The 25,810-nt window shown below is 48.7% G+C and overlaps 1 protein-coding gene across 6 annotated transcripts in view; it reads right to left on the bottom strand.

The window, feature by feature from the left end:
* Window positions 1-20,410, bottom strand: part of JDP2 (Jun dimerization protein 2) — a 42,196-nt gene extending 21,786 nt beyond the window's left edge. Inside the window, exons 1-3 of one of the 6 annotated variants that reach the window (XM_063651878.1) lie at window positions 20,160-20,410; window positions 19,084-19,241; window positions 10,354-10,577 (exon numbers count right to left, since the gene is read on the bottom strand). In XM_063651878.1, coding sequence (XP_063507948.1) covers window positions 10,354-10,577; window positions 19,084-19,241; window positions 20,160-20,389 — 612 coding nt within the window. In that variant the 5' untranslated portion in view covers window positions 20,390-20,410. Of the gene's footprint in view, window positions 1-10,353; window positions 10,578-16,564; window positions 16,709-19,083; window positions 19,242-19,810; window positions 20,031-20,159 lie in introns of those variants that run through there. The other 5 variants (XM_063651877.1, XM_063651879.1, XM_054449271.2 and 2 more) reach the window with 5 other exon arrangements.
* Window positions 20,411-25,810: the final 5,400 nt, after the last annotated feature.

Below are 25,810 nucleotides of genomic sequence, written 5' to 3'. Positions count from 1 at the left end.
GTGTTGAGAAAAATGTGGTTTTAGATCCTTTAACCATTCTCAGATAGAATCATGGCCAGTCAGAGCTGGAAGGGGTGACCATGGAGACATGCTCTACATGTGCAGAGAGCATCAGAATCCCCTGGGGGGCTTATTGCATCATGGATTTCTGGGCCCCAGCCTTCAGAGAGTGTGCTTCAGTATGTTTAGGGTAAGACCCAAGAATCTGCACTTCTAACAAGCTCCCAGATGCTGATCCCCACTTTAAGTAGCATCCATTGGTTTCGGCAACAGAAACATCTTGTTCAAATGATACCACAAAATACTCAACAGGTTAAGGCGGTATATATTTTACTTAAGGGCTTACAATTGCATCATATCCTTATTATAGTCATTCAATGAGAACAAAAAGATGTGTTTTGGCTGGTGCAAAACCTTTAACTCAGATGTTATCTGGGATAGTTGTAGGTTTCTAATAATCTCGTATCCAAATTATTCCCATCTTTTGTTTTTCTTGCGCATTCAGTTTAGTAGTTAGTTACAAATGGTAGGTAGGTGATAGCTAGCTAGCTAGCCGGGCACAGTGGCTCATGCCTGTAATCCCAGCACTTTGGGAGGCCAAGGCAGGTGGATCACTTTGAGCTCAGGAGTTCGAGACCAGCCTGGGCAACATGGCAAAACCCCGTCTCTACTAAAAATACAAAAATTAGCCAGGCATGGTGGTACACACCTGTAATCCCAGCTATTCAGGAGGCTGAGCCAGGAGAATCACTTGAACCCCAGAGGCAGAGGTTGCAGTGAGCCGAGATCACGCCACTGCACTCCAGCCTGGGCGACAGTGAGACTCCATCTCAGAAAAATTAAAACATAGATAATAGATAGTGCCTCATCAGTTTGCTTTCCACTCTCAGGATGCTCATCAGTTAATGCAAAGTAGCAGGAAGAGCTTTGTTCTGAAGTCTATGTAAAACAGATTAACCTGGCACCAGCTGTCACCTTGGCAGTGCTCTCCAAGGTGTTAGGTCTGATAACTAATAGGTATGAGCATGTGTGTGGATCTTGCCTTTTTTTAATAATAGATAAAATTATGCTTTAAAAATGAGACCCTGGCAAGTGACTTAATCTTCTGAGCGTCAGCTCCCTAACAACTCATACTACTAACACCACCTCATAGGGTTGTTGGAACAGATCAGAGATGATGTCTACAAAAGAAGTTTGCAAACTATAAAGTGCATTGCTTGTGTATGACTTCTGACCTGAACACAGATGTCCTTGCTCCTTCAAAGAACTGGGCTGGTTTCTTAACTGGATTACCAGGGTTTTCAGCTAATGGCTACAGGTTAGAACACCTGCCAGCCCCACTCAGACCAACTGAATCAGGATCAATATTTTTGAAATACTTTCCGGGGAATTCTAATCAGTAGTCGGAGTTAGAAACTGCTGTTCTATACCATATATCCTCCCTAGTTCTATGTTAAATCCTATCAGATTATTCTCCTTGCCCCTGGGTAGATACTAGCAATAAAAAGGAAAAAAGGCTTCTTCACTGCCGCTGGTCTAAAAGGGGGTTTTAATAATCCTAGCTACTAATTCTGGAACATTGTTACACACTGGGGGATTTGCATACATTATTCCTTTTCAGCCTCCCCACAACCCTGTAAGGCAGATATTATTATTCTCCATTTTTAAAAGCGCTTTATTGAGATCAAACTCACACATACCATACAATTTGTTCATTAAAGTATACAATTCACCAACTTGTATTATATCCAGAGTTGTGCAACTATCACTACAATCAATTTTAGAACACTTTCATCATCCCCAAAAGAAACCTCATATCCCTTGGCCATCACTCCCCACTCCTCCCATCTCTCCACCCCTAGGCAACCACGGTACTGGCTCTATTTCCTGTCTCTATGAATTTGCCTATTCTGGACATTTCATCTAAATGGAACCACACACTATGTGGTCTCTTGCGGCTGGCTTCTTTTACCCAGCATAATGTTTTCAAGGTTCATCCATATTACAGCATGTATCAGTTCTTCATTCCTTTTTATGGCTAAATAATAATCCATTGTATGGATAGACCATGTTTTATTTATTCATGCACCAATTGATGGACATTTGAGCTGCTTCCACTTTGGAGCTATTATGAATAATGCCACTATAAGCTCTCATGTATGTTTTTGTGTGGACATGTTTTCTTTTCTGTTGGGTATATATGTAGGAGTGAAATTGCTGGATTGCATGGGAACTCTGTTTAGCCATTTGAGGAACTGCCAGACTGTTTTCCAAAGTGGCTGCATCATTTTACATTCCCATGATCAATTCATGACGACAGCTTCTCCACATTCTCACCAATACTTATTATTATCTCTCTTTTTTCATTATAGTCATCCTAGTGGGTGCAAAGTAGTATCTCATTGTGGTTTTGACTTGTATTTCCTTGATTGCTATGATGTTGAGCATTTTTTCATGTGCTTAGTCGCCATTTATATATTTTCTTTGGAGAAATGAATATTGAGATCCTTTGCCCATTTTTCTACTGGGTTATTTGTCTTATTATTGAGCTGTAATCATTCTTTATATATTCTAGATGCAAGTCCCTTATTGGATCTACAATTTGCAAAAATTTTCTCTCATTCTGTGGATTTTCTTTTTACTTTGTGTCCTTTGAAGTACCAAAGTTTTTAATTTTGAAGGTGTCCAATTTATTTTTTTATTTTGTTGCTTTTATTTTTGGCGTAAAATCTAAGAAACCACTACCTAATCCGAGGTCACAAAGATTTATGGCTGTTTTCTTCTAAGAGTTTTCTAGTTTTCACTCTTACATTTAGGCCTTTGATCCATTTTGAGATAATGTATGTATATGGTACTAGGTACTAGGTGGGGGTCTATTTCCCCTATTTTTACAAGGGACAAAACTGAATTTCAAACATCTAGTGAACTCTCCAGAGCCAAACTATTCCAATGCAGCAGTCCTGCTTTGCTACATTGCCTCCAAAAAGGCAAGGGTTTTTATTCGCAGGGGTTGGGGAGCTGGTAGGGTGTAGGGAGGACTACAGAGGCAAACCATGGAGGAGTTTGTCAGAGCATACACATGCACTACGCTCAGTAAAAGGGGACCCTGTAGCCACAGAGCAGAGCACAGTCAATGAGCCCCAGCATATGGCAGGTTGTACACAACCTGGAAGGGCGGCTAAACCCAGAGGAGGCCCAGGCCCTCACTCCCAGCACTTTCACATCCTGCCTGAATCCATCCATGAGTTCTTCTAGATCTCCACGCTCCAACCTCAGGCCAGGTTGCCTTGCGCCTTTTGGGCACAGTAGAAGGAAAAAAGACTTAAATGGCTTCACAGTTGTTCAGCCAGATGAGCCTCACCCAGGAGAGGACTCAGTTTCCCAACTCTGAGTCCATGTTGCCAGTGGACCTGGAAACATCAAAGTAAGATGGTAGGATTGACAGAAGAGTTGACAGCCCTTTTTAAGGCTGCTAAAAAACTGATGGTTGATGGGAATCCAATGATGACATCAACACCACAGGAAACAAGATAAGGGGTCACAGAAGGCAGCTTAGGGGAAAACAGAGGCTTGAAGAGCCTTCTCATTTATAGTTTGTAATGATAACTAAAACTCCAGCTGCGTCTAAACTGCATAAACAACCAGAAACTGGAAAGTCTGCTTGCTTCTCTGAAACCCAGGTCATAGGCTAACACTTTAGAAAGGTCAGTGCTATCACAATAGGTAGTTCACTACACATGGAGTCAGTCTCTAACAAAGGTAATTTACGGACATACTGCACTGCAGTCAAGGTCATCTTTCACACAGCACCTCACTTCATCTTCGCGATGAAGCTCTATGATGAGGATGTGGATCCAGTCGCCATGTGCAGTATGTGCAGGAAACTGCACTACTTTGGAAAGGGCAGTTTGGATTTCCTCCTGTTACAGATGAGGAAACGAGCTAACTTTCCCAAGGTTGTGCTGGGAATGAGCGAGAGAGCCAGACTTTGAGCCCAGAACTTGCACCCAAGCCCAGAGCTCTTCCCAGGCCCCAGAAGTAGCCCCTCTGGTTAGGATGCCTGGATGTGCCCTGCTCCCGCAACACCTCAGACCACCCACCATCTCCGAGAGCAAAATACCCTCAGGTCAATACAAGCCCAAGAAACAGGTTTTTGATTCAATTATAAAAACTACCTTGCACGATCAACACATTTGAAAAGTGAGTCACAAGCCTACCTTACATCTGTGTCTTACTAAGTGCCAGGCATCATGTGAAACCTTTAGCAGCATTAGTTCATTTCATTATCATAGCAACAGCAGGGCTTGGTGGCTCACGCCTGTAATCTCAGCACTTTGGGAGGCCAAGATGGGAGGATCGCTTGAGCCCAGGAGTCCAAAAACAGCCTGGCAACATGGTGAAACCCCCATCTCTATAAAAAATACAAAAATTAGCCAGGCATGGTGACATGTGCCTGTAGTCCCAGCTACTCAGGAGGCTGAGGTGGGAGGATTTCTTGAGCTCAGGAGGTCAAGGCTGCAGTGAGCCAAGATCATGCCATTGCATTCCAGCCTGGGCAACAGAGTGAGAACCTGTCTCAAAAAAAAAAAAAATCATAACAACACTGAGAGGTAGGTATTATTATTATCCTCACTTTAAGATATTAATAGAAAACCTAAGAAGCTGTAAGACTTCCTGAGCTTTTCAGAGGTGTCTGATTTCTGCTAAGGACATAGAGATCCAGCCACGTCCTCACCACCACCTCTCCAAGGGATCGTGTGCTAGGATAACAGTGGGTGTGACCAACTTCTGATTTTAAATAAAAGCTTCAGAACCCTTGTGAATGCTCTGGATATGGTATCAAATAAGACTCAGCACCACAGGGGCCAATGTTAAACACACTCATAGCTGCCTTTAACTATCACTCATTCTCCCTCAAATTTAATTTTTTTTTAAGCTAACAGCTTTCGAAAATGTGCTAACAAAGTAACGGAACTAAAGTGGAAATTACAGATTTCAAAGATGAGTTGGGAGATTCTGTTCCAAGAGAGGACAGATTGGACCTCTCTGCCAAACAAGTATGAGACAAAAAAAGCATCTGAGTCAGGGGGAAGAAGGCCAATGCTATTCCAAAGAGCCACAATTAAAAACCAATTATGCAAAGCTTGCTAAAAAATGTCAGTGGGCTGCCTTTACGTTTCAAATCACTAAAAACACAAGCGTGCTTAGGCCAACATTTACCCAGCACATCAGCTGGTTTGGGGCAACTTTTTCTGCTCAGGCTAAACATGGATGCACGTCTCGGTCTCTGTTATGAACAAAGTCTGGGAAGACCACCTGGGGCTGAGTGAACATGGCTTCCAAGGCCGCTCTCTGGTCCGTGGATTCCTATTCACACTTCATCCAAAGGGGAAAACCCTCTCAATGTTCTCCAGGGACCCGGGAGAAGATGGGAAATCGCCAATGTGAAATCCACAGACAGTTAAGTCTCCTCTCCAGCTCTGAAAATGATGAGGACACGGATGCAGTCCCCATGTGGAATACACACAGGAAACTGCCCTACGTTGGAAAGGGCAGTCCATGATGATACGTACGCACTGATTCCTCAGGGTGACACCCTCAGAAAGCTCCCTGACAAGGATCAGAAGAGCCTGAGGAGAGGAAGAAACCACATAGAGTCACATTCCCAAAAGTAGCTGAGTCATCTCTGAGCCCACTAGCTATACAGCTTCCCAGGACTCTACCCTCAGAGATTCTGATTCCATGGGCCTCGGGTGGGGTCTGGAAATTTATATTTTTTAAGAAGTTTCCCAAGGTGTTTTGATGACCAGCCACATTTGGGAATGATTGGTTTGATTTTTGTTGTATTTTCTTTTTTTCTGCCTGAAGTCAATGAAATTCGGAAATAGCAAAACCTAATGAACAATGGCTGGAGATAAGAATTGGGAGGTAGAGCGATCAAGGAATAGAAAGTTTAAGTGACTTGCCAAGTTGACACAGCTCATAATGTTCAAACAAACAAGCAAGGTCTGTGGGACATAAACATGGGACACAGACTCAAAATCAGGCTGGCAACACAGACGGTGTGAAGTGGGCTGGGGGTAAGACATCAGTGAGTAGTGGGGACTGCGGTGAACTCAAGGCTGTACACAAATACAGCAGGCATCTGCTCCTTAGCTTCAACCTCTTGTTGTGTATAAGGGTGTGGCCTTAAGTGGGTAGATATTCTGGTTTTTTAAAAGAAGCCAGAGTCCACATTTCCTGACTTTTAAATATGGCAATTCATTCAATTTTTTAAAAAAGAAAAAGAAAACCACACTGTGATTTTGTTAAAAAAGAAAGAAAAAGCAAACCACCCTGTGAACAAGATTCATCTGCAGGCCGACTCCTGCCCCTTAACGACAGTGTGCAGCCTCTTTCCTGAAAGGTCATCCAGTTTAGCCTCCCTTGAACTCCTGAGTCCCCTCTAGAGCACCAAGAGGTGGCGAGAGGGTGAGGGGTCCTGTCTAGCAGGTTGATTAGTAAGTGTCTGGTGTGTGTATGTGTGTGTGCAAGGGTGGGGCTTCGGGCCTCCCTCCCCACTGAAAATGCATTCCAGACCCAGAGGCAGGGTGTGACCACCACAGCCACAGCTCGCTGGGAGATGACCTGGGAAGGGCCAAGATCTTCAGGCCAATAGGGACTGGTTGGTGGAGGAGTCCAGCTGTGAGGGGTTACAGAGGAAAAGTCAAGGAAGGAAAGCTCTGGAGAAAGCCAGAGAGCAAAGCTGTTCTGAAAGGGAATACTAGAAAAGAAAGGAGAAAGAAGCAACAGCTTTAAAAATCCCACAACCCAGGAAATGACGTTCCCAGGGTCCCTGGCCAACCATCAAAATGAGCAGTCTTGCCACTGCCACGTCCTTGGTCTGCTTAATTTTTCTTCATGGTGCTGACCACTAACTCACCTTATATATTGTGTATTAATTTGCTTACTTTTGGATGCTGTCACTGCAATATACAGCGTCGAGAGATGTAAGGCTTTGACTGCTTTATCTGTAGCTCTGTTTCCAGTGCCTGGGGCAGTGCTCAGCACATAGTAGATGCTTAACAAATATGGCTTGAACAAACGGACTGCAGGCAAGCAGTTGGCACCAAAACTGTTTAACGTCATGTGTTGACCATGTAATAATAATGACATCAGCACAAAGCACTTTATAATTCACAAAACCTGTCGTTGAACTTAATTCCTCCCATTTTCTTTTACTGAATTGCTCCATGCATTTGGACAGAGCCCAGGAGACTGCTGGCCTCTGCAAGGCGAATAACCCAAGAACCAGCTCTGACAGAGCTGCCTGCACAGCGGCTCAGCCGGGTCGCTCTCTCGCTCTCTCTCCTCTCTCTCTCTCTCTCTCTCTCTCTCTCGGAACTAGGAGACAATAAGGCTGCAGGACTGCAGGGCTCAGCACTCATCGGGCAATGTCATCAAAATGATCGAACATTCTGGGGCCAGGTTCATCCAGCCTCCCCAGCTCAACAGAGCTCTGGTTAGAAGCCTGGAAGGGGTATAGAGGCATGGGAGGCCACACGGCATGTGGTTAAAGCTTGGGCTCAAGGCAGACTGCCTGAGCTCATTTCCCAGCCAGTGACCTTGGACCTCCCTCAGCCCTGTTGACCTCATCTGTAATGTGGATATAACAACAACAACAACACTAATTACTTCAGAGGGTACTTGTGCAGGGAAAACGAGGTACTTCACAAAGAGACTTAGTACCGTGCCTAGGGCTTAGCTCAGCAAAAGTGAGACCCGGCTGTAATGGCGGCCATCGTCCACCACACCAGGCCCCAGCATTATCACTTCCCAGCAGTGTGACCCTGAGTGACTGAACCCCCTCCCTAGACCTCAAACTCTTCTCTACTATGGGGGTAACCTGGACTCCAGGACTGAATAAGGAGTGAATGAAGCCATGCATGTTAAGCACTTTGTGCAGGACCTGGGACATATTAAATGCTTAATGAGCTAGTATCTGATTATTATTCAAGAAACTTTTACTAATCTAAAATGCCAATATGAAAATCCACTCAAGGCAGTTTGCCATATGCAAATAAATCTTTAGACCATAGATTCTTCAGTTGCAAATTTCTTTCCCCACCACCCTTTAGGTTTTAGTTACTCCAAGAGTTAGCTCTTCCCGCCCCTGGGGTCTGACCTAGGAAGCATTTGGAGGTCGGTTCGCAGTGCAGGGCTGGCATCTCTCTACATCGGTACAATCTCGCAGCTCCATCTGCCTCTTCGCCCCCACAACACTGCAGTCTGACAGCGAGGGAGAGGACATGCAAATATGCCCTAAAAACGGCTTGTTATTTTTGCGGCCTGGATGGTGCACGTCTGTGGGTGCCTGTGAGGACAGCACGTCACTGTCGGGTACAGGGCAGATGCCACCAATTTGGGGGTGGCTGTAAAATGTAAAAATACCCAACCCAAATAAAAGTGGCTTTTCCAAAAAAAATTTAAAAAGGGAAGAGTTCCTCCAGTGCCTTTTGCAGAGGAGAGAGGTGGTAACTCAGCCCCCCAGGCGAATCCCAGCTTGACGACCTCTGCCCAAGACACCTGGCTCTTCATCAACCCCATGCACAGCCTTAGTGCCCCCATGAAACTGCTCAGCTACTGGCTCTAAATGGCAGTTTTACTGTGGAATGATCCAGAAACAGATGCTCTCAAGTTACAGACCTGGGAAGGTGAAGAGCAGAGGGCCAAAAGACAAGGACCCTCCATCGTGAAGAGAGAACACTAAATAAGCCGGGAAGTGCTCCAACAACACATTGGCTTACAAGATCAATTCAGAAGAATATAATCACCGTCAACTCACAGCTTGTAATCCACAGTCTTTAGTAGGCACCTATGATGGACCTTATCCATGTGTCTTGAGCACAAATGGCTAACAGGGACCAGGCAGGAGAGGTAAATGAAGGCAGATGGTAGTAGCAAAAGCAAAACCAACAATGTAAGCAGGATCAAGAATAACAGGGAGGTGCAGGGGCCTGTGGCCCACTGGAAAGAGGAAACAGTGAAGTGCCTCTGTCCACCCCACTTAGCCATTGCCATGCCAGAACAGGGCAGTGTATGACGAGATCTTACAATTTTTTAATCAAAATTTTCAAGTGAAATGGGGGTTTGCGTTTCTTTTAAAACACTGAGCCGGCCAAACAAAATACATCTGAGAGCCAGGTCCAGCCTGCAAATGGCCAGTTTGCCACCACAGCCAAGCCCCCAACAGTCCTCTGCAGTTTTTAGGTACCTGTCAGGAGAAGGGGAGCTGAGAGATAGTTGCCTAATATCCCCAGCTCTCCCCTACAGGTACCCAGACACCCTTCTCCACGAAGAAAGCCCTCTCTCCAGCACTTCCAGCACTTCAGCCCTCCGAGCTCCCCTCAGGCTCACCTTTGCCTGTGAACTCTCCCTCCAAGCAGAGCTGCCATTCCCAGATGCTCAGCTGCTTCCTGCACCCTCCCCATCCCAGCCTCTTCCCCACCTCCCACCACAGGCTCCTCCTTTCCAGGCGGCAGCTACTCCCGCAGGCCTCTGAAGAAACGGCGCTGCTGGGAACCTTGCTGGGACAGGCCTTCAGACAAACGGCCAGCCCTGGGCAAGTGGCCGGGGGCATGCCCTGCACAGATCCTCAGCCATGCTGGGGACTGCTGCTGCTCACCAGTGCCCCGAGAAAAGGGCTCACGAGAGCTGCAGGTGCAAGGGACCTGAGGAGGAGTTCCTCGCAAACGACACATGTGGGTGCTCCATGTGTGGGTCCCGGGCAAACGCCATCTAAGGCGGACACTGCTGGCTGACCGAGGCCATGCCTAGCTCTGGCAGCTGCTTGGGAAGGGAGGCCACGCTACTCTTCCTCCAAGTTCCGTGGTTCAGCTGCAGAAAGGGCCAAGGGGGTGGAGGCCATGATGTGACTAATGATAACAATTTTAAAAGATAACCTAATATTGGCATTCTCTTGTCTGCTTTTCAAAACATGTACACATTCACATTCCCATTATCTCCCCAATCCTCCCACCACCCCAGAGAGATGGCCGAGATATTGCTATTCATTACTGTTATTATTATCACTCTTCCACTGCCCCTCGGAGAACCAGAGACAGGTTAAACATCGTCCCCTGGCCCAGTGCTTCTCAAGTGTTAATATGTCCACGAATCCCTGGGGGATCTTGTTAAGATGCAGATTCTGATACAGAAGGCCTGGGGCGAGGCCTGGGATTCCACATTTCTGATAACCCCAGGGTGGTATGGATGCTACTGGTCCTCAGACCACGCTTTGAACAGCAAGGTTAAGGTCCCATGGTGGGTTTAAGGCCAGACCTGGAATCTGCCAGGGGTAAAAGGCTCGCTCACCTCACTTTTCACGGGCTGGGGCCTCTTGCCCAGTTTCACCTCCAGGAAGTGCAAGGGTGCAATCATGGCCCCGAGGTTGCGGATGTCAGCGTATTTCAGCTCCTCCACAGTCAGGGCCGAGCTGGGGAGCCCGGTCAGGGGGCCAAGCCCTGGCAGGGAGCCTGCGGTCACCGAAGGGTCCGGGATCTGCCCAGGCATCATAGCAGGAGGAGTGGCAGGCCAGCCTGGAGTGGGCAGGAAAAGAGCGGACAGTCAGCCAGGTTGGGGGCTCCAGGGGGGCTCAAGTCCCTCGTCTTGCCAGGACTGTCGCTTCTTTCACCAATGTTCCCCTGAATCCCTTTCCCACCCAGCTGCTCTTCCTGCCGTAAAGTCCTTCCTGTTACAGAGGAAAAGTTGCTCAATTAACTTACACCAAGGTTACCCTTGGCACTGCCAGAAGTGTCTGCCTTTTTTATTTTGAAGGCAATGCTTGACCCAGTCATAGGCAACATGTATTCAGCCTTCGGTATGTGCCAGGCCCCATGGTAATCCTGCAGCCCCATTAGGCTGGATCAGAGGTCATTACACAGAGGAAGTAGTCAAGCTTAGAACGATAATTCGCTTAAGGTTGTACACAGTTAAAACTGGTGGAGCTGGGATTTCAATGGCAGCATACAGTCTCTGAAGAGAGTGAGTTATAACGGCGGAACCTCAAGCACCTTCACACCTGTTTCAGAGGAAGCTATTTTTGGTCTGGCATGGTGCCTCCCCTCCAATCACACAACCTATTCTGCATATTTGTTAAGACACCCTGAATAGGAGATGAAGCAAATCTAAGTTAAAGGTGAGTGTGTGTGATATCTATGAGGAAGGGACTGAGGCAAAGCAGGCGGAATTAATTAGCATGTGCTTTCCCTGTGGAACCCAGTACCAGAAAACTCCTCCATGCTCTCTCTCTCTTTTTTTTTTTTTTTTTGCCCAGGCTGGAGTGCAGTGGCGTGATCTCGGCTCACTGCCACCTCCGCCTCCTGGGTTCAAGCAATTCTTCTGTCTCAGCCTCACGAGTAGCTGGAATTACAGGCACCTGCCACCACGCCCAGCTAATTTTTGTATTTTTAGTAGAGACGGGAGTTCCTCATGTTAGCCAGGCTGGGGTTGAACTCCTGGCTTCAAATGATCTGCCCACCTTGGCCTCCCAAAGTAATGGGATAATAGGCGTGAGCCACCGTGCCTGGCTACCTCCATGTTCTCTTCATTCTCAGAGCAAACACATATTCCAGCTCAGCCAGACCGAAAAGGTGTACAAGGGAACACAGATTCAGACATGGAAGAAGGATGTAAATTAGACAGGTCAACACCAAGGGAATTCTTCCTTCCCTTTACTGGGGGAAGCTCATGGGTAAGAAATGGTCATTTCAAGGCACAGATGGCAGTGAAGAAAGCTGGTCTGCCAATAAAGCCAGTCCCTTAAAGGGCTCCTCCTACCTACCCATCTATCCAGTTACTGACCACCTACTATGAGCCAGCAGGCGCTAGGAATATGGAGGTCAGATGTGCAGTCTTAGCTTTGAAGCAGCCTTTTAAGTAGCATGTTAGTACAAAACTGCTCTTAGATTCTAGTCCTGGAAAGAAAATCATTTCTCCCTCTTCTCACCTTTCTGCCCAGGGCCATAAAATCAAAATACTCACTGGCTTAGCACTCCTGAGGGAAAATCTTTGGCCTATCCTTCCATCTTTACCTGTCTCTTCCCATGGAGAGAGATGTATTTGGCAGAAGAGGGAAGATCTGATGTCCATCGGACAATACTTCTCTACTGGGCAGTTAATGTACTCAGATGGCCACACGGTTCTTGGGCTCTCTATCTCCTGCAGGAGTGGCCTTGGAGGATGACCCACAACCACCTGCCCCCATTCAGCTTCCCATGTCTAGATCATTCCGGAGAGGGGCATTTGTGAACCTGTTTTGGCCACGAGTGCAAGCCATATTCTCCATCTACATTTCACTTTTGAAGGTGAAATTTGGTTCCCTGTCCAAGTCCAGAGTCTATTTCCCAATAAGTTCTATTTCTCTAAGAGGAAAAGCATGTGAGTAACTTGCACCCTCAAGCACAAAGGTTTCCATTGGCCATCACTTTGTCTAAAGCAAGGTGTCTAAAGCGAGGTGCCTGGGAATGGGAAGTGGACGCACCATTTCATCCTCAGCATGCCTGCTCCATCTGTCATAAAGCCTCTGCCCATAGCTCCCTGGCTTGCCCCAGAGTTTTTATTTGGTGTCCTCAGGCTCCTCTATCTGTGCTCTACCTACTGTGCCTCCCATACCCGGTCCTTTTAGCACTCCTTCCCACTCACATCCTTTCTCATCACATCTTCAGTGTCCCCTGGGCCATCAGAAAAAGATCTGAGGCTCAATCACATTGAGTTACAGTCTTAGAGCTGAAGGAGGCCCTGTGCTCATCTAAACCACATCCTCATTTTGACAGGAGGAAACTAAAGCTCAGAGAGGCTAAATGGCCTCCCCAAGGGCACACAGCTGGAGAGGATTGGAGCCAGGGCTCGACTCCTGGTCCCAGGGTTCTAGACCAAAGCTTTCTCACCCTTCCTTTTTTGTTTCCCTTCCTGGGGTCCAATAGGTAATGATGCCTTCAGCAGAAGGAATGACTTTCTCATGGTGGGCTTTCAGACACCAGCCCATAGTAGAGGGTCATTGTCTTGCACAGAGGACCCTCCACCCCCCATGGAGATCCAGGTTTAGGAAGTTCCCTGAATAACTCCATCATAGCCTGCATGGGAGCCCAGACACAGAAATAGCCCCTGAGACCTCTCGCATGTGGGTGTTCAATGTCCTCTGATCCCCCAAACTCTGAGCTGGACTGGAGCCTAGTGGCAGTAAGAGAGCCCCCTCTCAGCCCTCTGGAATGGAACCTGCCATGCAGAGAGGGCTGCAGCCTGCCACGCTAGGAGGCCGCTCCAGGGCACTGTAGATGAACTGCTAGTCTCCCCCGGCCTCCTCTAAGGAGAACAGGGAAGGAACCAGCAGGAAGAACTATTCCTTGTAGCAAAACTGTGCCGGGAACAAACCGTGTGGCCATGCGGCCAGCAGCGCCATGATTCCAGGTGGTAAGCAGCAGTCATGGCTGGTTGTTGCCCGGGTGACCCCAGTGCTTAGCATCATTTCTGGCGCAGAAAGCGTCATCAATAATACTTGTTGAAGTAAGAACTAAGTGAATAAATGAATGAACAAATGACAGCAAATTCACAGCAGAGCAAAATTCAGCAAATGGTGTAAGAATCCATCTCTGGAAGCTTAGATGCTTGTTATCAGGCTGTAATGTCACCTCCAAGTTATTCATTCCCACAGTAGACCCCAAGAAAAACACTCCAGAGGCTTCTGTGTATTTCCCTGCCTAAGCCTTCCATCTCTGGGAGATGGAAGCCAGACCCCATTCTGTTCCGGGAATGATAGGCTCTGTTTGCAGCTTCTGTTTATTCTCATACAGATGGTAGAAATGAGACACTAACAAATGATCCCAAAATATAATGAATTTTCTGCTACTGTGGAACCCCCTGAAGGGACAGCCACCCCCTGGGAGCAGGGGCCCCATACATTTTGCCATTCCTGCTCGCCTGTGAATCCATCCCAGTGACAAGCCTCACCCTGGAGACAAGGCACTAGTCTTTCCTTTGTAGAAGCAAAAGTCCCCCTCTCTTTCCTCCCGCTGCAAAAGAGCCCCTAACTGCTCAGACACAAACCACAAAGCTCTCAGCCATGCCATTCCTAGGAGACAACCACAACAGCTGATATTCACCAGCCAGAAGTCATCCTAAACATCTCTGGGGGTGGGGGATAGAAGATGGAGGAGCTAAGCAGCTGCCTTTCATAATTGGATCCTCATTAACTGCAAAGAGCTGGCTGACGATCTAAGGCAGAAAGGCAACTTTAGTGATTTGAAAAATAAAACAATTTGATGTGATTTAGGGATCTATAAAAAAGGGGGAGTGGGGGGCGGTGAAGGTGGCAGCGGCAAGGAACCAATAACAGCCAGAAGGAACTTACCCACTTCAAGGAAGACTTAGGAAAGATGACAAGAGGTGAAATCATCTCCCACACTAGTTGTTCCATACGGAAACAATTTAGTAGGAAAAGAACTACGCACTAAAAGCTTCAGGAGAAGAACCCAGAGTTTTTTCCCTTCAGGGCCCAGGAGGTCTGAAAGGCAGATAAACATCCTCGGTGTCTCCAGGAGTAACTAGGGGGCATAAATAAGGAGCAAGCTCTATCCATTGGCAGAACACCAACACTGGGAAATGGGGCTTATGCCTCAAAATATAGGCCTGGAATCCAAGAAGACTTTGGCAATGCGGGACACTGACCAGGAATAAGTTGGAAGCCAACCCATGAAGGAAAGCTGGGTGAAGCACACATCCAAGATGGCGACTGACTAGCAAGACATGAATCAGACAGACAAAGTTCAGAAGGTCACCGTGGACCCTAAGCTGTTGTTGATCCTAAGATTATGATGCAGCTCCCTGAAAGCCAGCTTGAAGAAAATGGGGACCAGATGGATCCAAGAGGAAAGAACTTGAAAAAAAAAAAAAAGGCCTGATAGCTGTACTCTCTACCCTTCCTCAGTGGCCTGTGGGCACACAGTTAGGGCACTGCATTGTACAAGCAGAAGAAAAGTCACAAAACATGTCAAGTCTAGAAAATAGACCCTCCGGGGAGATACCAACATGAAGTGTCATTTCAGAGAAAAGAAAAGCTAAAGGTAACTTATTAAGCTTTTTCCTCTTGTTTTCCTCTTTCATTTTTTGGGTGTAAATCTGTAAGGTATTAGGTTGGTGCAAAAGTAATCATGGTTTTTGCCACTTAGCATAATGGCAAAACCCGCGATTACTTTTGCACCAACCTAACGCCTTAAATCTTTTTTTTTTTTTTTGAGACAGAGTTTCACTCTTGTTGCCCAGGCTGGAGTGCAGTGGTGCAATCTCAGCTCACCGCAACCTCCGCCTCCCGGGTTCAAGTGATTCTCCTGCCTCAGCCTCTTGAGTAGCTGGGATTACAGGCATGCGCCACCTTGCCTGGCTAATTTTTTAGTAGAGACGGGGTTTCTCCATGTTGGTCAGGCTGGTCTCGAACTCCCGACCTCAAGTGATCCACCCGCCTCAGCCTTCCAAAGTGCTGGGATTACAGGCGTGAGCCACCACGCCTGGTCCTTAAATCTTTTTTTAATGGAAGTGTCTATAAATAATAACAGTCTTGTTTTATGGGTCAAATGTATAAGGGCCATTCTTGCTAGAAAGTGCCCAACAATCAGCATTTTCATCCAGAATGGCAAAGGTAAATAAAAAGAAACAGGTTAAGAGAAACTTAGCATCTGCATCATGAACTTTCTGTCCATAGAAACAAAGGTTTCAAGGAGGCTATAAAACTCCTGGGCCTCTTTGAGAAGGTAAGCTCCCCTACAGGCCAGCAGCTGGCTTGGGCTGCCACGAGGAATAGGAATGGGTGTGCACGTGGGCGCTGATGGCCTAAGGCTCAAGGCTTGGTGCTCAGAGAATGTGGAGGTGAGAGTGACAAGTCAAAGAGGGAGGGAGTTTACAGGGGCAAGCCCCATGAGAAATAAGGGGTTGGAAGTCGAGGGCAGGGCATGGGCAATGGTGACTGAGACTCAACAAGAGAAGTGGAGGATCTTGGGAGCCAGAGCCTGGGAAGATTCCCAGGAGAGAACAGGATGCGGAGGGCAGGAGTCCACAGAGAAGGTCAGAAAGGTGCCAGGCCAGTGGTCATGGCGCATAGTACCTGCTACCATGAATCTTGGAGAATCAACCACCAAGCCTCTTCTTGGAGCTAAGGAATCACCCAGGATGACCTCTCTCTTGGAATCTGAATGATGTAGGTCACACAGCTTCCAAAAGTCGAGGAGATCCAGAAGGCAAGAAGCAAGATGATGGGGAAGGCCCCAAGACTGAGAGTGAAGGCGAGCAGCAAAAGGCCCTCTTCAGATGGCTGTCGCCAGCTCTGCAGGCCAAGAGGAAGGTGGGGTTAAGAGTGGCGGTTTTGGAGCCAGATCACCTGAGTGTGAATCCTAGCTCTGCCCCTGACTAGCTGTGTGCCCTTGGGCAAGTTCCCTAACCTCTCTGTGCCTCTCTTTCCTCAGCTGTAAAGAATAACAATGTTATTTGCCCTGTATGGCTGTCAAGAGGATTAAATTAGTTAATACTTGGAAAGTACCTGGAACAGTGCCTGAACATAGTAAGAGTGAAGTCAGCGTGGCCACCAGGGCCTTCCTTCCTGGAGGGGCACTAGTGCCAGATGACCCCTCAAAGTCCCTTCTGGACTAGTCTCTCTTTCCTGCAGCCATGAAGAGGATTCTCCCCAGAGGATTCTCCGCTCTCCCACTTTCCAGCTCTAAACCCCAAGGGGGCAGGACCATCTTGCATCCTGGCAGTTGACTGAAGAACAGAAACAAAGGGTGCCAGGTCAGGGCTGGGTAGAAGGTGCAGAAATGGGGCCCAGCACCTGCCCTCAGCCTCGGTTTCCTCTAAGGTCTCCTCCACCCTGCAGGCCAGAACACGGCTGCACAGACACTGGCAACAACGTGCCATCAAGAACTAGGTTTCCATTTCTGCCCCAAGGCAGACAGCCAGCATCTCCTGTGCCCTTTAATCTACTCCATCCTTGCACTGCTTCATAAGAAGACAAAGAGGGGTAGCTGGGTTCAAGAGAAGCCACTGAACACTGGCAGCCGTGATCCCTGCACAGCCATCCCAGCCATAGAAGAACCTGGAACCAACCCCCAGGGAACTCCTGCTCTTCCCTGGAGACCAGAGAAATGCTTCCAAGGCCTTGCCTATAACATAGCTTTGTCCTCTGTCTAATGTAGGTGCTCAATAAATACATATGAAGTTATCTCTGCCAGGAATCTTTAACCCAGGCAGCAAGAGGAAGCTGGGAGCATACAACCACTGGACAAGCTTTCTATTTCCCCTTCTGCTTCACGCCAGCTCTGGTCCTTGGCGGCTGGCAGGGGTTAACAATACCACACCTAATACAGAAACACACACAAGGTGTGATAACTGCCCTGGTCTTTTTTTAAAAAATGCCGCTGGCCAGCTGAAGCTTTGCAAATGGAGCTCCGCAACTAAATCCCGTGGGCTGCAGCAAGAAAACAGACTAAAAAACAACAACAACTAAGAATGGTGGGCTCTGGCCAGGCCTCCCACAGCCAGCAATAAGTAAAGAAACACAGCCTGAAAATTCCAAGACTGGTCGCTAAGGCATTTGTCTCTGCTGAGTTCCGAGAGGCCAAACCACACGCACACACAAGAACGCGTGTGCACACACATGCACACGCACACACACATACACAGGCACATGGAGCTTGGCAGCCCCTAAGTTCCAGAGCTGGTAATACAAGCCACGGAACCGACTGCCAAGACAAGCAACAGAATGAGCCAGGCCCGGTTTCATTGGCCACCATACGCTGCATATGGCCCGGGACGCAGCCAAAACAGTGTTCTCACCCTCCTCAAAGGCATAGGAGACCCTCTGTTTTCAAACACACCTCCACAGAGCCTTAATTAAAGGAAAATGGAAAAATAATGTGCCTGCTGCCCTCCCCTGCCTATATAGGTATGCACACACACATACCCATATACACTCACTCCATTTTTCTCTTCCTCCCATTTCGGTTTCAAACATAATTCATTCGCATGGAAAAAAAGCAAACTGCATCCTGCAGCAGAAAGGCAGAAAAGAATGTAGCTTGCCCTCAACCCTGGCTCTGATTGCTCAAGTTGAGCTGGGGCTGAATGAATACAGAGCAGGCCGGCCTAGAGTCGGCGTTGGCCCCTTTCTTTCCAGAGTGGAGCTGGAAACAGACACTCGAGAGAGACAGCCCATTGCAACACCAGTAGCCCCACGACAAACTAGGCCCAGAGAGCCTGTTCCTGCCATGGATTCTGCAGGTTGGAAAAAATGCCCACACATCCTGCAACCAGGTAGGGAGATGACAACAAACCCAGGGAGTCAGGAGGAGCATTCCCTGGTAGCTGCAAGTTAGGCAGTGGGTGAGTGGGGAGACCCTTATCCAAACCCTTCCTAGAGGGCATTGTCGCCACTTTGCAACACATCTCCTTGGAGGTGGCTGCAGCCAACCTAGGAGAAAAGCCAGAGGTCTACACATCCATGACTTCCTGCAGCCCTTCAACTCACACAGCACCCAGCTCTTCAGGAAGATTCTGGAGCTGCCTGCAGCTCTGAACCAAAGCCAAAGTAGAAGGGAACAGAAGAGTCTTTGAGAAATCCATCCTCCCTGCTCCAAACAAGGCAAAACCTTAACCACCCAGACGTATGAAAATAGATTTTGCTTCTCTTCCTGGATCCTCAGGTTTATATAAAATCAGAGCTATGCTCACACCTGATACCTGGTTAAACTCTCCCCTAGAAACCTGCAAAGGAAGATAAGCCATCCATCCAAGCTGCAGCCAGATTTGCTGGAAAGGTAAAAGCAATGGGAAGTGTTTTTTAAAACCCTCAGGGAAGGAAGGTTGGGGGGGAAGGGAGATGATACGGGAACGCAGTTTCTATCAAGGGCTTAAAGGACGTTTGGGTACAAACGTACCCAAACATGGTTCAAAGCTTCCCAGTTCCTGATGCTCCTCAAATTAAGGCCCTAGGGAGAGACCACCAAGATTTAAGCCTGGGTACACACGCCTAAGCAGGCTGCAAGCCCTTTCTGAGATACAGACCTGAGTACATTTGCCCTGGGCACACGTGGTCGGGCCATAGCCCCATGCCCTGGATTCCAACAGGGAGGGCAGCACCCTGGGCAAGGGCCAGGCCATCTTGCAACTGGAGATGACCCAAGGGGGTCGGTTGATTTCTCCTTCCACCAGCCTCTCCATCCCTGCAAAAGAGCCAAGACCTCCCCATCTTCCCCAGCCTCCTCATCTTCCCTGCTCCTCCCACTGACCCAGGCAAAGCCTGGCTCTGCCATCCCAGGGTCCAGTGGTTCAGGTGGAAGGCCCAATCCACCCCCACACTCTCCCACCCCCCACTGCACCCCTACCCCTCGACAACCTCCTTTGAGGGGAGGAGCAGAGGAGAGACTTCTAAGCTGGGCTGGGAAAGGGAGAGGCTGGTTACCTACAGGAGCCTGCTTGCCTCCTTATATAACCTGGCGTGGGAGACAGGAGAGCCCAAAGGGGACCCCGGCCACCCCTAGATCCCCTCCCAGCCCAGAGCTCCAAAGCAATGGCCATGAGAGAAGCTGCCTTCATTGGATGGAAATCCCGAGCCCTTCTCAATACTCTCCTCCGGGTCCGGGTCCTCCGGGAGTCGCGCTTCCTCCCTGCCAGGAGGTCCTTGTCATCCCTCCACAATCTAACCCCACCCCAACCCCGCACCTCCCTGGCCCTTCACCCTCCATCTCCACCCGCACAGCCCGTCTCCGCGGGCAGTTTTCTCCCCACTCACCCCGCCTTCCCCGCCGCCCGAGGAGAGCACCTCCCTGCAAACGGACGGGGGAGGAGAGCGAGGGAGGGAGAAGGAGGGAGCGCCCCGGCTGCCCAGGGAGCGGACGGAGCCTCCCGTCCCGGGGCGGGAACCAAAAAGAAGCCTCGGGCTACCGGGCGCCTCGCGGGAGGGGTCCGGCTGCAGCGCCTGGCGCGGGGAAAGCTCCAGGTCCCTGGGCTGCGGGAGCCTCCCCGCGGGGCTGGACTAGGGCTCCTCGCGCTCCGCCCGCGCGGGGGCGGCCGTCCCAGGTGCCCGCGCCGCGCCCCGCCCCGCCCGTCCCGGCGCCCCCAGCGCGCGCCCTCGCACCCACCGTGCAGAAGAATCTGCGGGCGGAGGCGGCGCCCCCGGGGCCGGGGCCCGGCTGCAGGCGCCGTGCCCGCTCCGCGCCGCTGCCGCCCGGTGCCCAGGCCTGTCCCGGCCCGGGAGCCGCCGCGGCGCCAGCCCCGCCGCCGCTGCAGCGTCCGCCGCCGCCAGCGCCCCCCGTCGCGGCCGCCGAGCGTCCCTCCCGCAGGCTGTGGCGGGCGGCGGGACGGGTTGCATCAGCCCCGGCTATATAGCGGCCCCTGGGCGGCGGGGAGGGGTCGGGAATGCGGAACCGGCCGAGCTGCCAGCTCCAGACGTCAGAGGGGGACGGAGAGGAAGGGAAGGAGGGGACCGGGGAGGAGGGGGTGTGGAGCCGGCGCTTCACACCCACTGACCTTAACCTCCCCCTCCGCCTTGGGCGCCCTCCTCCCGCGGCCGCTCGCGCTCCTCTCCCCGCGGGGGCGTCCCGGGTTCCATGCAGTCCCCCGGCTCCGCCACCCCACGGTGCAGGAGCGCGCGAGAAAGCAGGACGCGGCGAGCGGTTATGTAAGCGCACCCCCCGCGCACCGCCGCCCGGCTTGTGCCCGCCAGGCAGCAGCAGCCGCAGCCCTGGAAGAGAGACGCAAGAGGCCGGGGCCAGGGGACAAGTCAAAAGCCCCTTCACGCACAGCCTGTGTTAACCATGTACCTCAGTCCCGGCGCTTCCCCCCCCAAACTGAGGGCGACAGGGAGAATTTCCGCACAATTTCATCCTTGGACACTTCAGGACTGAGCGGGTGAGGAGGCGATCTCGCCAGCCTGCTTTATTTTTCGGTGGAGAAGGATGGGCTGAGATGAAGGCATTTGGGGACTCCTACCCCTACCCACCGGCCCCCGCCAGCGCCCTTAGGCCCCGAGACGGCTCGCTGCACCAGCCTGCCCTCCGCTAGGGCTGCAGCCTGAGACCGCGGCTTGCTCTACTGCTGGCACAGTTTGACCCTTGGGCTTGTACCCTGCTCCAGCGGGCTTCTCCTTTCCACTCCGGACACAGCAGTGGGCAGACCCAGCCCTCAGCAGACCCCAAGTGGCCTTCTTCCCCGTTCCAGCTTCAATAGCCAACCCCGCTCCCACCTTCCATCCTTCTAGAGAGGAAATGGTGAAGGGGACTCCAGAGGGAAGGCGACATCCATGGTGCCCTCCAGTATACAAAGGCAGAGACACAGAGCCCTCAGGTAGAATGGGGTTCCCTAGGTGGCATCTCCTACCTCCAGAGCTCCTGGGTACCCATCGAGCCCCCTACCTTCTGCCTAAGCCAGATAGGAGTGACGATTTTTATACTCAGCGACTTTCGGCCTCCTTCTGAGAGTGATGTCAGGTCATCACCCATAGAAGAAAGGAAGTGAAAGAAAAAGTTCATGCCTTCTTGGAGTGCAGATGCTCAGAGTGAAAGAAACAACAAGACTTGAGACAGATGGGTGCAATTGAGCAAACCCGAACATGCATGTCTCTCTCATGTGAGTAAGTGCATGAGACTTTATTCTCTTTATTTCCCCAGTGCAGTGAAATCTTTCTGGATAAAAGAATTGGGCTAATGGAAGGAGAGACAGACCAAGTCCCAATGACATTGCCTGACCATTTTCACCTTCGCCATCAGCAGTCTCCCTCACAGCATTGGTGTGGGCAGGTAAGAAGAAAGCAAGACCCTGAAAGAGTATACTTTGGAAAATGAGCAGTAATTTGATACTCTTGTGGAAGAGCATGACTCTTCTCCCCAGAAAGGCCAATGACACCTTTACTACAGCGTAAAGATCAAAGTCAGGGACTGTGAAACTGCCTCACGATGTTTCTCCCATGAGACCTGTGTCTGGACGTTTATATGGAGCAAAACATGGAACGGAGGCAATACTACTTGATGTGTCTTCAGCTGGGGCTTTGGATAAACTAAACTGATCTATATTCAGGGACTAATAATTAGGGTGTGTGGTTAGAGCGCGTCCTCTCTAGGGCCTGTTTTGGACTGTGGCTGGGCCACCAGCAGTCCTACTGGGCCTTTGCTTCCCCCACAAATTAAATATGTTACAGGGGTGGCACCAAGGGGTGACTTGGGAAGTCTTTAGTCCCCTCTACCTCCCTATAATCTCCATTAGATCTCTGTTATTTGATATGGATGTTTTTCAATTTCATATAGGATGCTGTAAGAACACAGCTTCAAGGTCTCCCTTCCGGCCACATACTCCCTACTAGGCCCCTCTACGTAGTCACTGCCTCTGGGAGTGGCTAGAGGGAGAAGCCACAAACTGGGTCCTTTATGCAGACATTGGATGCTGGATGGAGCTGATCTACCACTGGCCCTTAGGGACAGACAAGTGACTCAGCCTAAGGCAGTTTGAATTTAAGTTTCCTATCACAACTAGAAAAGTCCTGATTAACACACCCAGCCTTAGTCAATGGGCTGATTGAGAGATCGTCAGGTATCCCAAGAAAATCTCATGAGACTGGGAATTTTGTGGATCTGCTGGAAAGAGAAGCTGCCAGAAGCCACCACGTGAAAGGGATCTACTGAGAGTGAAGCTAATGGGAGGAAGAGTAGAGCAAAGCCACGGAGGGAAAGACAGATCAAGTTCCAATGACATTACCTGAGTTCCTGAATTCAGTCATGCCTGACATCATCCTGACCTCTGCAGGTTTTAGCTATAGGAATCAGTAAATTATGACTTACCCAAGGCAGTTTGAATTTGGGTTTCCTATTACTTGCAATTAGAAAAGTCCTAATTAATACATTGGGTTTTGCATCTCTGACTTATGTGGACTATTTCATTTTAAAGTTTAATGGAGATTGATGAATCCCAAGCTCTTTGCAAAGAGGGGAAAACTGAAATGGTGAGGTAAAATAATGAATTCCCCAGACCTGCTCCTCCAAAATCAAAGGAGAAAGTGATAGTTCTGAGTAATCAGCCAATCAACTAGTCTTTATCCTAGTATTTACTGAAAATCTATTGTGCACCTTCAAGGTACACAAAGTTTAAGACATGATTTCTCACCTGTTTTATGTCCCATCTAATTAGGAAAAATGATTTACAGACTAATGAATAGCAAGACCAAGAGTAGCTAAGAGCTAATGATGCAACACGGGCTATAAGCACTGTAGGAGTTCAGACAGGATTGCTGCTCCAGTCTCTACACAAATTGTGTGGACCAAAATTGCAAATGTGTAGCTGGCAGGCTGAAAATCTGGCTTTTCTGGCTTCAACCTTAAATTTGTTTTTTTTAAAAAAGACAGGCATGGTGGTGCTCACCTGTAGTCCCAGCTACTCAGGAGACTGAAGCAGAAGGATCATTTGAGCCCAGGAGTTCAAGTCTGGCCTAGGTAACATAGCAAGACCCCCATCTCAAAAAAATAATTGTAGAAAAAAATATTTTTTTAATATAGCAAAGATTTCATATAAAAAAATCTAGATTTCAAACTTCTTTTTTAAAAATATCAAAGTCAGGCAACATTGGGCATATGTAATAGTCAGGATAAGCTGGGTTTTGCTGCAGTAACAAATCTCCCCCCAAACTCATTGGCTTAACAAAAGAAAGGCTACTTCCCACTCACACAAGACAACTGTGGATTGAGGTGATTCTCCAGGGCAGCTGTCTTATAGATGATGCCTCAGTACTGATACCTTCATATCAACAAGTGCGTTCGCAGCCACCATGGCAGAGAAAAAGAAGCAGAGAGGGCCGAACACTAGCAGTGAAATCTTTCCTCCTGGAGTGACATACATCACTTTAGCTTACGTTTCATTGGCCAAAGCAAGTCACATGGCCATTCTTAATTTCAAAGATGCAAGGAATCTCAGTCCTCCCATGGACCATGGAGGAGAAAGGAACCAGAAAATAGTAAACAATTAATATCTGCCACAGCACGTGCTTCCTTATGGCAACAATAGGCTGGAGCCCGCTAGAAGCTGCCCCTTGAAATGGGACTTAAACACCCAGTTTGACACAGTCTCCACCCAGCCTGCCTAGTCCTTGGGGGCATTTGATTTTGCAAGTCCTGGTATAGATAAAGCCAATCTCAATATCAGTCTTTCAGTTGCCCCTGGTGATCCATGGAGTTATCACACAGTTTTCAAAAACAAATGTTTTGCTCTGCTTGAAACAAAAACTTATGCCATGCAGAATTCTTACGATGAAAAGCAGGATGGTATCATGAAATCAAACATGAAGTTGAAACTAGCTGTTACTGTAGTCTGCAAATTACATAAACCTGTTTATGGTGATTTCTTCCTCTTGCTCTTCCCTCGATCAATCAAACACCCACCAGGAGAAACAAGCCTCCCAAGCTCTTCCCTGGAGTGGTAGTGACTTGGGAAGGGAGGCTGGGGGATGTCTAATTTAACATTTTGAAACATTTATATATATATGAACATACATATATATAGATGTGTGTGTCTATATAAATATTCAAGGCTAAAATATTTGAGAAGAAAACTTGTGAGCTAGGAATGGGAAGGCTTCTCTTCCAATGACCACCAATGAGAATGTTATAAAATATGTCTAAAGGTTTAAGAATAAATCAGCATCCATACCAATGCAGCCATCTCTTGGAAAAGCCTAGCGTCTTCTCTTTAATCTCCTAACACAATAAAGTTTTTGGAGGATGAAGAAATGGTAACTTCTCTGGTTAAAATGCTGGAGCAGGCTGAACGTGGTGTCTCACACTTGTATCTAGCACTTCAGCTGGCCAAGGTAGGAAGCCAGCCTAGGAAACGTAGCAACACCCTGTCTCTACAAAAACAAACAAAAAAAACTTATTAAAAACAAAAAACAAAAAAACGGGGCATGGTGACATGTGGCCATAGTCCAGCTATTTGGGAAGGTGACACAGGAGGATGGCTTGAGACCAGGAGTCTGAAGGTCTGAAGTTACAGTGAGCTGTGACCACTCCACAGCACTCCAACCTAGGTGACAGAGTGAGACCACCCTGTCTCAAAAAAAAAAAAAAAGCCAGGTATGGTGGCTCATACCTGTAACCCTAGCACTTTAGGAGGCTGAGGCAGGAGGATTGTTTGAGCTCAGGAGTTCAAGAGCAACCCGGGCAATATAGTGAGATCCCATCTCTATTAAAAAAAAATTGCTGGGGCAGGTGGATTTAGGGAGAGGAGGAGTATAGTTGATGTACGTTGTTCTCAGCATTCCTTTCTTTGGAGAACTACTTCTCTCCCTCTTCCCTGTGGCCCTGGAGGGGCCTCATTGCCCCCATCCAGATGTGAGGGGTGCGACCTGAATTGGCCAATTAGAGTAGTCCATATCCAAAGCCATAGTGATTGGTTCAGGGATAAGCACATGACTCAAACAGGGCCAATTAGAGCGTTCCTTGAGATTTGACATCTAAATACCAAGGAAGAGAGGGGTTCCTTTCCTTTAAAGTACCAGTGTATGAAGGTAGTTTGTGGCTGTGGATGGCCATTTTTTCTGTCGTGACAAAAGCCTGCCTGAGAAAGAAACCAACACAGAGAGTAAAAGAGAGCCAAGACATGGAAAAAGAGAAATAGGCATGAGATTATCATTTGAGTTCCTGAATCTCTAATATGCCATGAAAACAAGCTGAATTGGTCTTAGAACTTCACAGTATTGGAGTTAATATAGCCCCTTTCTCTTTCTTGCTAAGGTGGTTTGAGTCAGGTTTTC

Source organism: Pongo pygmaeus, chromosome 15 (assembly GCF_028885625.2).
Source record: "Pongo pygmaeus isolate AG05252 chromosome 15, NHGRI_mPonPyg2-v2.0_pri, whole genome shotgun sequence".
Taxonomy (NCBI): domain Eukaryota; kingdom Metazoa; phylum Chordata; class Mammalia; order Primates; family Hominidae; genus Pongo; species Pongo pygmaeus.
The sequence above is the reverse complement of the archived record's forward strand: the minus strand, read 5'-3'. Positions and strand labels throughout refer to the sequence as shown.